The 13,967-nt window shown below is 38.8% G+C and overlaps 1 protein-coding gene across 4 annotated transcripts in view; it reads left to right on the top strand.

Moving 5' to 3' along the window:
- Window positions 1-13,967, top strand: part of rab11fip4b (RAB11 family interacting protein 4 (class II) b) — a 60,177-nt gene that overhangs the window by 35,988 nt on the left and 10,222 nt on the right. For all 4 annotated transcript variants that reach the window (XM_023278500.3, XM_023278498.3, XM_055010231.1 and 1 more), the window contains 3 exons: window positions 10,034-10,284; window positions 10,757-10,942; window positions 12,526-12,660. In XM_023278500.3, the coding sequence (XP_023134268.2) occupies window positions 10,034-10,284; window positions 10,757-10,942; window positions 12,526-12,660 (572 nt within the window). The remainder of the gene's footprint in view (window positions 1-10,033; window positions 10,285-10,756; window positions 10,943-12,525; window positions 12,661-13,967) is intronic.

Raw genomic sequence — 13,967 nt, 5'->3', positions numbered from 1 at the left:
TGTGTCAAGCTACTATAAAAGTCCCAGCATTAATTTTTTACTCATAAATTTGACTAAAAGATGAATGAGCAGGGAGAGAGGTGAGGCTGTAAAAAAAAGTTCTCCCATTGGGGCATCTCATGGGTTTTTGTACATTATTTCAATTACGTGAGTGTGCGTGTCTCATTTGCTGATACCTAAGTTTCTCACAGTGTTGACTTAACAAAATGGTAGTGAAATATGAGCCATTACTTCCCCTTTGTGTAATGTGTGTGTGTGTGTGTGTGTGTGTGTGTGTGTGGGTGTGTGTGTGTTCGTAGGACGAGTATTGCTTACCGTAGGAGCTTAATAATACAGACACACAAGCAGATACATGCACATAAATACAAGTAGCAGATATTTATACTCCCCTGTCAAAATATCTGGCAAAAGTGGTGTCAAAACAATTCATGTTGGTGTGAATACGATCATTGCTCAAAAAATAAAGACTGTTTCAAAGTAATGTATATACGTAAGGGTTGTACCAAAATTTCATTTTCATTATTTTTGATTATGTTCTCAATTAATTGTTCTATGTATGACATGATGGCAAAGTGGCATCTTTAAATCAAACTTAAAAAGTTTGAAATATTCCGTCTAGTATCATATCTAAGGTAGAGAAAGCAGCAAATCCCCATAGGGGAGCTGGAAAAAGTAAATTGTTAGCATTTTGCTTGAAAACATTACTCCAGTTGCTAACTCGCTTCATTAACAAAGATTTTAGCCTTTATTTACATATTTGTAAATTAGAATAGACTTAAAAGGTTCTGTAAAGCCTCTTAAATCCCAGAGTGTCTTATTACACTCTGATGGGATCTGAGACTCAAGGTAACAGAAGCACCCAGTGGTTACAGTCAGAGGTGCTGAATATGAAAGAGGAGGTAAACGATGCACTTTTTGGGTGGTTATTTTTTGTAGTGGCAGCAGTTGAGGAGCTTAGGGTGTAGAGGAGTAGAGAGTAAAGGAGGATAAAATGAACAAAGAAAGAGAGGGAGAGAGATGTTGAAAAAGCCACTGCAGAGAAACGCCTTTTATCTGTGTTGCTCAGACAAACACTAGCAGTGAGACTCTGCTGCTCTCTGTCTGTCTTCCTCCTGTTTTCCTTCCTCAGTCCCTCTTTCCATTTTCTCCTCCATCTTTCCCCTCTCCAATTTGTCTCTCACTCCTCTGCTCATCCTCCAGTCCTTTTTCCTGCTGACTCACGCCAAATCAAAGCTTCATCCGTGTGGATCGATCCAGTCCATGTCAGTTCATGTGTCTGCTCATCCAATCCCATTTCACAGTGGTGTAGCATTCCTTCTTTGTTAAGTCTCCTCTGTCTTTTGCACAATGCTTGTTTTGCTGGATTGGCTAACAAAACGATGGTTGCTATCCAACTCATTATACAACAAATGTGCAACAGGAAGGACACCCTTCAAAGCAATATAATCTTTGTAATTCCTTTAATCTAGCTTTGTTCGCATGACATACCACAAAAATGTTCCTTAAATATTATTAAAGGCCGCTCCTCAGAAGAAATCTCAGCTCAGTTAAAGCCTCTAAAGAAAGAAGCTTAAACATTTCAGCTGCAGAGAATTTCTGATATGCAATATATGAGCATGCTTCAAGGTTATATTTGATTCTTGTTTCTGTCTTTTTTCTTTCGTCGGGTGTTTTTATTTAAAATTTTGCTAAACTAAACCCAAAAACAAATTAAAAACCTTGACATGCTGATGTTAACTAAGTGGAATTGAATTACGCAGACACAAGAATCTCACTGTACTGCCATCATTTTAGGTTAAAACAACAAAATATGTGAACTGTATTACATGCACCTAGTTATGGTCTGGCCAGTTCATTGTCATCTTCTCCCTCTTTTTACATTGCGATCAACAGGGCCTTGAAATGCATGGCCAAGCACATAATTCTCCACTGTGCCAGAAGGGCAGATTAATGATTTGTTCAGCACTAAAATAGTATTGACATTCAGCACTGTTCATTGCCTGAATTGGTGTGAAAAGAAGTGGATTGACAGTCTATCTTTTTAATGATGGCTGCAGCATTGATGATGTTGTTATTGTTGTTGTTCAACTTGATAAAAATTCTGGTGACTTTGCTGACTGAGAAATTCAACACTGAACTTGAATAAACAGCCCTCAGCAATTAGTTAGCATGTGTGTTTTGCATGTGTGCCATGTGAGCTTTTATTGTACACAAGGGTAAATTGTGCATTGTTTGTAAGTACATTGATAGCCACTAAGTACAAGAGTCAGATTCCTTGTTTGTGTCAGAGTACTTGGCCTGAGTGGAGGCAATTAAGAATGACAGATGTTGTTTTTTTAATGGAAGGTGAATTTAGATGTTAAAGGGGTTATTCCATCTTAAATCATCAGGGACCTTCTGCATGACCATCTCTGATGTGCTTGAAACATTTTTTGTCAAAAACCATGGATATTTAAAATGGCATCTGTCAAATTTTAGATTGATATATCAAGTTCTTTCTGAGCTCTTTTTTAATTTAAATTGCCTGTCAACCCACTTTTAGCCAATGTTTTTACACACTGAATTTTGAGACTATGTTTGGATGACAATATGTCAGGAACCGTTAAAGATAAAAGCCTGGAGTTTCACAATTTTTTCATCGCGTCATTTTTTGAGAATCTGCAATACTGGACAAGTAGATCAGATAATCTCCAAATATGATGCTTTGCTGGTCCTGCCTCCAATCACTTATTACTGGTCTTCTTACACCGAATGAATGTGCTGCTAACTAGCATTGTTTGTTTTTAGTAGTCGGTCCCATATGCCTGGTTTAGTTGCAGAATAAGAGCAAATGGTGATACAACACATTTTTGTAGTGGATAAAGGAATAAATATATACATGTCATGCTCCAGGATGAAGATTCTCCAGGGTCGGATCTATCCTTGACTGTGTCATCTGTGGTGTCACTTGAGAACCTGGGATTTCCCTCCCACACAAAGTGAGAGCTAATATGATGGATTGCAGTGACTGACAGCTCCTCCAGAGGGCTAACAGATGCATTGCTTACCTCAATAAAGATATTCAAAGATTCCAACGAGCTAGTAGCGAAGTATAATCTGTGGTTCAGCTTAATTGACACTCCTGCCCAGCCTCCAAATATCTGAAGCCCAGAAACTGCTATTCGGGCCAGCCCTAATATTTTGGCATCTTCTTCATACCATCTCCAACTTGATTACTAGCCAAAGGGCCATCACATTATTACCATTTTCATCTCCTCACTGGCTCCCAGTTAGCTATAGATTCGATTTCAATAGCCAAAGGTTTGTTTACTAAGTGTTAAACTGTCTTGCCCCTCCTGTCTTGTTGATGTTACACAATTAGAGTCCTGAGATCTTCTGTCTGTACTGGGACCCACAGCTAAGTCTTATGTGTGCAGTGTTTTCGCTATAGCTGCAACAAAACTATGAAATTTTCTCTTGCCACCTCTTTTCAGATTTTCGAAGGTCAACTTAAAATGTACTTTTTCTAGCTTAGTATTTCTTCTGGAGCTTCTGTAGGCCTGCATTTTCCTTCCCTACACTGTGCAAGTATTTTTTATTGTTGTTGCGTTTGACGGTGTTATTATTGCTATCACTGTCTACAGTCGATTTTTGTATTGTTCTTTCTCCTTTCATTTTTCTTTGTTGAGTTCTTAGTGCTGCCTCATTCAGTTTCCCATAACTAAAGAGTTAACTCGACATGACTGCCTAAGTATAACCTTTACTTGTTTGTGGCTCTTTGACATTTGTATCTACCAGGAATTTGCTTCTTTTTTTTGGGTTGATGTTTTGACTTCAGGTCACAAAGGAGGAAATAAAATTGCTTGTGAATGTGGCTAGAAGGACTTAATAATGCATGCATCTATGAGTGAGTTGCCTTTCTTTTACTGATTTGTTCTCCATGTTACCCAAACACACTCACACAGTTTCTAATGAGAAGATACTGTATACTGTTTACATCCCTGGCAACTCATACTCTAGCATTAATTTACTGTACAATGGCATAATTTGCATGTCATTTTTTCTGTACAGTAATTGTCCACAGTGTTGCTTAATAACATGAATGACTTAGTGTTGTGAGTTTAAGGATTGTGTCATCATTGTGTAATAGTCTTCATTATATTACAAAAAGTTTCCTCTACTCCCTTCTGAAAATGCCATTGTGAAGTTAAGACTAAAAGTTAATGACTTTTCATTATTATTACACAAAATGTACCCAGTTAAAGTATATACAACAACAACAACAACAACAAAAAACACTGATTGGTCGGGTACATACCACAGATTAGCTCATGACAATGGCCCCTATTAAGGAGTGGCATATAATAGGCAGCAAGTGAACATTCAGTTCTTAAAATTAATGCGTTGAAAGTAGTAAAATGGGCAAGCATAAGGATCCGAGAGACTTGAAAGACTTTTGTGATGGCAAGATGACTGAGTCAGAGCATCTCCTGAACAACAGGTTGTGTGGGGTGTTCCTCATATACAGTGACTAGTACTTATAGAGATAGTCCAAGGAAGGATAACTGGTGAACCGGCATCAGAGTCAATAGCACATAACGGCAATTGTTGTATGTGGAGGGCAAAGGTTGTTTTGTGTGGTCCAGTCCTGGAGAACTGCTAGCATGAACAACAGAAAGGTGTCAGAACACAGCACATCACAGTTTACTGTATATTGGGGCGACAGACCAGTCAGGTTGCCCACTGCTTTAAGCACCAGCAATGGGAAGCTGAGTGTCAGAATTAGACCTTGGACCAATGGGAGAAGGTGGCCTGGTCTAGTGAATCCCTTTTTTTATTTTTTCACGATCACATGGACGATTGGGTTCATGTGTGTTGTTTGACTGAGGAAAAGATGGCAGCAGGATGCACTGTGGGAAGAATCAAGCCAGCAAACTGTGGGTCCTGGCATTCATGTGCATATTACTTTAAGTACCACCTACCTAGATACTGCTGCTGACCACATACACCTGTTCATGGCAGTAGTATTCCCTGATGGCAGTGGCCTCTTTTAGCACGATAATGCGCTCTGCCACACTGCGAAAAATGTTTAGGCACGGTTTGAGGAACACAACAAAGAAGTCAGGGTTGACTTGTCAAAATCCCTAGACTTCAGTCTGATGGAGTATCTGTGGGAAGTGCTGGAAAAACAAGTTCAATCCATGGAGGCCCCTGTTCCTGATTTAGAAGACTTTAAGGACTTACAGGATCTGCTGCTAACGTCTTGGTGTCTGATACAACAAGACACATTCAGAGGTCTTGTGGTGTCTGTGCTTCATTGGATGGGCAAACAGCTAAACAGTATTAGGCAGATGGTTTAATTGTTGTGCCTGATTGATGTATGTGTTGCACAGATATACTGTATAGCAAACCCTTTATTAGGCTGGCTTTATTTTCATCTGACCTGTTGTCTGCTTCAGTATCTGTCTCGGTCATTCTTATTTTCTTTCCTTTTATTTCTCTCTTCTTAACAAGTGGATCTCTCTCTGTCCCTTTCTCTGCAGTTGGCCAAAAAGAAGTGACCAATGTCCTCTGATCTTTATTTTCTGTTCCTTTCATGTCTCCTCTTCTCACTAGTATCATCTCTATTACAGCCGCAGTGGATGTAAATAATATATATTTTCACTCATCCGCTGTCCCTGAGTGCCTGGAAATGTGTTCATTTCTCTTTTCTCTCTTTGTCTCATACATAATTATTCATGCTGCACAACTGTTTCTCTACCTGGAAAATGTAGGTTGGCAATCTCTGTATGCGCTGAAGGTGTCTGACCTCTATTTTTCTGAGACAAAAGAAAAGAATTGGCGCATAATAAATCTGCCACGTGAGTCTGATTTTGAAATAGCATGTTCTTGGATGAGGTTTAGCGAACAAGTGGCTGGACGGAGAGCATTCACACAGACACTGTAAACAACACACAGCACAACAAGCTTTAGTTTACATCCACATACAGTCACATGCTGCAGTTGACCACTAACACACAGAAAACTGAAATGAAGAAAGCATCTTAGAAAGGAGACAGATTTTTCTTTTGTCTTCATTTCTCTTTCCTTTTCTGCTCTGACACTGGTCTCACTTGGGAGAGTGGGAAGAAGAGCAGGAAAGGAATGATAGGATGTCTGTATTTTAACTAGGTCAGACCCTGCAGCAACAGACTTGCAGATAGATCAGGAAATATGTTTTTATTTGATTTAAACTAAAATATAAATATATATGTAAAACAGCATGCATGCAACACAAAGTAATGACAAGGCTTTGTGTGCTTCCATTTTTTTACATTTAGAAAGGGAAACATCTGGGTAAATTAGCATGATGTTGATTTTTTATTGCCCAGATATTTGTTACAAACTCTGACTCTAAGGCATCATACGCATTATATAATATTTAAGAGATTGGAAATGTTGTTTTAGGTTGAGTGTTGGTTTGATTTGACAACAGTTGATTTGATTCAACCAAGCATTTGATGGTAATAAAAATCCTCCTCTGGCTAAAGCAGCTGTGAAGGCATGCCAGGCTTTAGGCTGCACCGCTGCAGTATAAAGTACAGCACATCTTAACATCATCAGTTCGAAGCCAGTGGCAGTTTGGATGCTGTTTGGCAGGGCAGCTGTGTTTGTGCTTCAGGGAATCAAGCAACTCAAAACACTCTGTAGGCTCATGTTTTGGCAGTTAAAGCCCCAGGCTGCTCTGGAGCAGGCGGGTACAGAGAAAGGCATACTGTAAACACACACACAGCTCCTCCCTTAATCATCACTTTTCTCATCAGAGCAACTCAGAGTGACTTTTAGAGTGCGAAGGGCTTTTGGTTGAAAAACTGCACACAATGTAGGATGTTACTGTCCATCGGTGTCCTTCCCTGAAACAACTGTTGTCAAAAACAGCGTTATTTAGCAGCCTAAATGATGGTGTATGTGCTTCTGTTCTGTGCCTCTGTTCTGTTTCATTGATTCGTATTCACCTGAATAGAGCAAAACAAAGCTCTTTAAATTCTTGTAAATGAGCAATCAGTCTGCTGTTAAATGCAGGCTTTAGTAATCATATTATATTAGTCCAACATAGTCAAAATATGGTTAATTAAAAAGAAGGTATTATCAAACTAATTTGTTATGGCTGATTATCTCCACATCAGCTCAAAAATATGTTGTTTTGCCAGTGAAGCTTCAGTTAATGTCAATGCAGTGTTCTAATGTTGTTGCATTATTGTTCAATTATCGGCATGAACAGGATTTTTCACATTTCCCACCCACATTAGACGACTTGATTCTAGCATTATGTGTTTATAGTTATATTATGTGAGCTGGTGTTACATATGAAAAACCTCCTCTTGCCTCTTTGCACCAGGTGTCAAACCGCCCGCTGTGTTAGCTTGTTCAGTTTTCCGAATTGTTTTGGCAGGGTAAGAAGGGGGGCTGCCTATTTCTTTGCCACATACTGTGTTTCTTTCTCTGCTGCAGGGAAGGAATGCTAAAGACACCTTTATCCCTTGTTTTTATTTTGTGACTCAACTTCAGACCCCATGGTGGCTTTTTGTAACTGCATAGCCTCAGTTTATGTTGAATAAATACTTTTTATTCAACTTACATACTCATGTATTTTGATGTGTGTTCTACTGCATTTTGTATCTGAAAGAAATGTGCACAAATCACATTTTATGTGTATTTGAACAGGAAAAAAAAATTCATAACAGGAGTTTGCAGCGCTATAATTCCCATTCTCATCGATGCTTTAAATTACCTTTTATAGGTGGGCCTGCATGCACAACCTTTCTTTTTTTATTTAATGTTATGGTCCAATAAGATATTATGACTATTTCTTTGTATTTTTATTTATTTTTTTAATCAAATTTCTTATTTACATCAGTCACTTCAGAACGACTTTGCACTTTCCCTGAGCCGTTTTTGAAACAACTTCCATTTTTAAAGAAAACTTGCACATTTGATTTGTATTTTTCCGCTGTTTAAATTCTGCTCTGAGATCATTAAACGTTAGAAAAATCATTAAGACGTTTTCTTTTAAGTACGCTACTGTTTAAATACAGCCAAATAATGATGGTAGAAAACTTGTACACAGAAAATGAAGCAGTCAAGATGTAGTCTGGCAGAATTTGGTGCAGTCCCTCCCCAAATCCATTATAAATATGAATAAATACAAATAGCTTTGGCATTACACCCCGATGACAGGACTGAGTATTTGCTTTAAATAAGTTGTATCAGTGATTTAAAATACAAAAAGTCATTTTTGTGTTTGGGAGAGAGAAAAGAAGAGAGATGCAGAAAGCCATCTGTAATGTTTTCTAATATCAAACTGGCTGTTCTCTGTTTCTTTGTTATGTTTCTCCCTGTCTTATCTGTCTGTCTAAGCTCACCCTCACACACTGTATCATTAATTCCTTTTCTTTCCCTCTTTGCTGTAATACAGCCCTGTATCTTCTCCTCACTTGTTTGTTGTTTTCTCTTCCACATTTATTCTCCCCACTTTTCTGTTTAATTCACTGTTACCCAGCATATCACTCCCCTGCTATCTCTTCGGTTTATCTAACTTCACCTGACCCCCCCATCCCTTCTTTATCATGCCCCTGTGTGCTTCAGCTGTTCAGTCATGCTAAGACCTTGCTTTCTGTTGCGTTAAGCCAGATTTTAGGAGGTTTTGAATAATGAAACAAGATGGAGTGGGACCCATAACCTCCAAGCCATAGCCCTTTCACCCCTACTAAAGACCTTAAGACCGCCCTGTGTGAATCTAGGGCCATTCCCACAGTGAAAGAATCTACTAAGTGGGAAATCCACCCTATAATAGAATTCATCCCAATTTTTACCCACAGTCCTTGCTAGTTTAATTTGCTTTAATTGTGAACAGCTTTCCTAAAACTAAAAACAAGGGAAAGCTATTTTGATGAATTCCAAAGGACCTCTATTGTATAAAGATATATATATTTGGATGTAACAGTTTTTTTTTACAGTAAAGACTGTAAAATAGTTTTACCTTCACTTATGTTTGCTAGTTTTAGATTATTTTTAGTCATAGGCTTATATCATTGTCTCTGCATATCTTTGCATGCCCTGTATTGTAAGTGGGGAAAGATATTTCTCTTATTACTGTTCCTCTGTATTGTTAAAGACAGAATATGATATGTAGGAAATGAAAGTATTAGAATTCTTTGCCTGTATACCTGCAGGTGAGTTAGTGCCAGTGAGTTAGGCATACAGTTAGTCTACTAAATAGTGTACATCTGTGTAGTCTTGCTTAGCCAGTCCATTCTGTAGTACATAATGGACTCGCTGCATGTTGCTGTCATTCTGCCACAAGGGGAAACAAAGTTCAGGCTTGTCTGTAATTATTGAAACCAATCTCAGTTGTTTTTGCCGTAATGAAACGAAGGATGCAGATTTGTTCTTCCCTCAAAAAAGTGACAGGTGAAATTGTTTTGGTGGAACATTTGTACACTGGGAGGACTGCCTAACTGTACAGTCCAAATCCTCTACAAAACTTGAAATTTTCAGTGCGGTAGGTTGCTGCCTGGAGGTTATTAGTTCCTGTAGTGAACTGAATTTTGAAAATGGTAACACATGAAGAGCGGAAAGAGAGAACAAAGGCACCTAAAAAGAGCAGTGAATGACAATCTTATAGCCACAGCCTATATTTGCTAAGTCTGATTAGCCTGTATGTGAACCGCGGACGACTATGTATTTCTTTACATTTTGGCAAATTTGCACCATAAATAGTCACGCTGTAGTAACTGATTGCGGTTCCTATTTGCTCTGTAATTATTGATGCACAAGAAAACATCTAAACACAATGATTATAATGCAAAATCTAAATTTGTAGTGAGTGCCTTTTTTGAATTAGGTAGATTGACGTGTATAATAATGGTATCACTCCAAAGAGAAATTTGTGGGGACAAACTTTTCACTGACAAGGTTTTCATGATTACTATACCAGCCCCGTTCAAACTGTGAAATATTTGTGTTTATGTCTATCTCCCTCTTTATCTTTACCTTTCCTCTGATCATTCTCCAGGGTGGTGAGGACGATCAGGTGTGTCCGGTCATCATGTGCACACGGGCCTTTCCTGACTCCGTCCCCGAGAGCCAGCTGTTCCCTGGAGAGGTGGAGGAGCCTGAGGAGGAGGTGGCAGACGAGGGCAGGGAGAGGGAATCGGACAGAGACAGTGCTGTGGAAAGCACCCAGGGGTCAGACACCTCAGACGGGCTCACCAGACTCGAGGACAAGGAAGACGCACTGGGGGATCTTTTTTTCCCTGGGGAGAAGTAAGCACAGTTAGATCCTTCTGCTTTTTATCTCACTAGAACCCCTATCCGGGTGATGTTCTTTGTTGTCCTGCCACGTACAGTAGGATCTTCATTCATATGTGTTGCCTGTTTCATAATCTTTGCTCTGTATGGTTCCTATTCAGCTAGATGGTCCTTGGTGTCTTTTTTAAAATATCAGATTCTCCAAATTTCTCTATCAGACAAAAAAAAAAAAACATGTTTTCAATAAAGGCCCGCTGTCACTGCCAGCTGTTCTCTCTAACATCATTTCTCGCTCCTCTGCTTTTTCAATATCAGTCTACATTTGATATTTTGGGGAATATCTGTTTTCTACACTCACATAAAAGTATGATATATGCACATATCATTCTGTACGTCCTTCAGTTACGTTTTTGTTTTTAATTAGTCTCCTAGAAATGAAAATAAAAACTACAGAGTATAACACCAACATCTCCCTCTTTTTCTTCAGGTGTGGTCAGACTACTATATCTGTGACCTCTGATCTATCAACACGTTCCTCGGCTTCTCTGAACGAGGAGCAGTTTGAGGACTACGGAGAAGGAGAGGAACCGGACTACACTCCCAGCAGCCCCTGTCCGGACGACGAGACTCGTACCAACGGCTACTCCGACCTCGGCTCATCTGTACCCTCAAGGTAAGAGACATTGTGACGCATACTTCTCCATATTTACATGCTTTGATATCAGCACTGGGCGTCAATACATGGCTCTGAAAATATTTACTACAACTGCTTCCCACTGCTTCTGTGAAGCCTCCTAAAAGTTTTAGCCAGTTATTACAGGTTTTTTCTTAACAGTGTGCTACTTAAATTGATCCTGACACGGGATGCACTCTGATCTGTGTTGCTGACAAACAATGCCAGTAATTTCCTATGGGAAGCTCTGCATTGTTTTTAACCTGTTATTAGTTATTGATCTGCTGCTGCAGTGGCTCTAAATCTTTATTTTATATCGACATTTGACTGTTTTCATATTGACAGCGTTGTTATAGACAGATCAGTGTGATGGGGATGTCTGCTTTTTTTATGAGAAACAGTGAAAGTGAAATGTTTGGATATTTAAACATTAACACACGATCTCTCCTACCTACAACAAGGGAGCTCTTAAACTTTGTAAAACCTACTAAAAATCTAAATAGTTTTACTTTTTCTTGCATTAAATGCCGCACGCGCTAAGTTGTTGATGACAACTGATAATTTTGTATACTGATGACCTGCTTATGCTGAAGTCAGTATCCTGTTTTTTGAGCGTGACTTGGAGTGATCTGGAAAAACTTAGTATTCTTGCTGACTTGTATCATTTCCTCCCAGCCACATAGCAAATGTTTTGAGGCCCAGCACCAGTGTGTCAACCACAGACTGGAGATCACTGTGCTACAAAGGGTAGATAATTATACATCTCGCTTATGTGAAGGCCTCTGTTCTGTTTCTCAAAGGTTAAGTTGTGACAAAGCACAATGTAAAGCACTGACCAGTTTCTGTAGCTTCAGCTCTATTAAATTTTAAGGATTTGAGTCTCTGCTCTGCAAGATCCAGAATCATTACTGACTTGTATTATTCTTGAGTCTTGACTATAGAAGTATAGCTTAGGAGTTCTTGCCCTTAAGGCCACATTAATATTCATCCAAGGCCTGTGTTTAATGGGATTAAGTCTCCCAGCTGATAGACTGGCTATATAGCTCCATGCTCCTTTCACGCATACCAAGCAGACAAAGCTCAGCAAATGGAGTTGGCATGGAGATTTAAATTCAAAATGAGGCCCAGATTTACAAGAAGTCCCCGAGAACTCAGCATGTGAATCAAGTTTAAATAACTACAGTACAAAGTGGGTTAAAGGTAAACAATGCCCTGAAACCAGTGGAGAAATGTTTTGAGGATTATGTTTGAGATTTAAAACTTAATTATGAACTGTGCTGACTTTCATTTGGAGAAAATAATGGGATTTCAGAAAACTACAACAAGATGAGTGAGCATATATTCAGGTGAGACGCTGAAAATGATGATGTATTGTGGCTTTCCTTTATTTTGGTAACAGATCTGGTAACACTATCATTGTTTTGCTTACCCCCTCAACATACAAAGTGGAGACTACAACTTCTATTTGTAGATTTAAACATTCATGTCAAACCAGGCTTACACTTCCGGTGTAAAAAACTGTTTCAGCTGTACTTTGCTGTTTTTGGAGATATACCTATGCGTGTTTCTGTGTGTGTTTACAGTGCGGGCCAAACTCCTCGTAAGGTGCGTCACCATTTTACTGGTGAACTCATGGATGTCTACTGTTCTCAGTGCAGCAAAAAGGTCAACTTGCTAAATGACCTGGAGGCTCGCCTCAAAAACCTCAAGGCTAATAGGTTGGTGACACAAACATAAAAACATAAACATACACACATATAAAGCACAAACGCCACATATTTGTATAATTGCAATATAGAGTAACTTTCTGAGCAAAGTCTGTTTTCCAGTCTTCCTGCCCTCAGACCTTTCCTGCTGATCGCATACTGTTTTGACTGATAGCTAGTCAAATTAAATCAAGTCAACAGCATGTATCCACTTTTAATTATATAACTCTACATCTAAATGTACCAAAAAAGCCACATGGTGTCCAGTTCCATATACATGAAAACAGGTTGGGTGACCTATTTCTGTGAAAAATGAGAGTTGATTGTTCTGGCAGGTAATTTTTACACAGCACTGTGATATTATAAAGGACAATAACTTAATTATACATGACAAGAAGCATCCACCACACAGATACTGTCAGCTATTACGGGCACTGTACAAAATCCAGGTACTGCATTTGAAGTGCTTTCGTCCACTTACATTATACTGGTTAGGCTGAGTCAAGAGTCACTGTTGGCTTTCAGGGTTATTTTGTACTAAAATTCAACAAGGATGGTGTAATATCAATACAGAGGTGTTTAAAGTATTCCTCCTTCTGTTTCATACATGAACAAACACATCATCATGCACACACCAACACTAATTGATTGTTATATAAGGCCATCACTCCTAAGCTTACCTCATCAGCCATTGTAATAGTGAATCTATTGTTGGAAACCTAATCCATGGTGACCATTAATAGCCATGCAGTCCACCTGAAAACACAAATGCCCTCACAGACACAAAGTCATTTCATTAACATTAACCTTAGTAGAATAATATTTTTTAAATGTGTGACTGTGTTGTTACTTGCTGCCTTATTTGCTTGGACTCTCTGCTGATTCTGCAGAATTCGTCCCTGTAGAGAAATGGCTCTAAAAAGCCACCGTGACTCTTCTAATTAGACCTGCCTTCTCCTTATGAATAATGAAGTAGAAATGGCTAGAGGAAAGAGTTCGAGAGACTATAGACCAACTACAACAGAGTTAGTGAGATGCAAATGAAAATATATTGATTGAAGAAATTACTTGAAATAGCTGAGCTCATCGCAATATTTGAGTTTATGCATTTGCATATTCAGCACAACAGAGGAGATACACAGATCATATTTATATACACGGTATGTATACACAGAAAGCAACAGAAATTAAAACTTTTGCTTTTGCATAACAATTTTTGCACTTTCTATAGACAAAAGACAAGCCAGAACATAAACAGAGCTTAAAATAATTTCTGGTAATATTTCTTCTGTGTGTTTGACCTTTCAAAGAGAATGTGA

Source organism: Amphiprion ocellaris, chromosome 4, assembly GCF_022539595.1.
Source record: "Amphiprion ocellaris isolate individual 3 ecotype Okinawa chromosome 4, ASM2253959v1, whole genome shotgun sequence".
NCBI classification, from domain to species: Eukaryota; Metazoa; Chordata; class Actinopteri; family Pomacentridae; genus Amphiprion; species Amphiprion ocellaris.
This window is presented reverse-complemented; position numbering and strand designations above follow the sequence as displayed.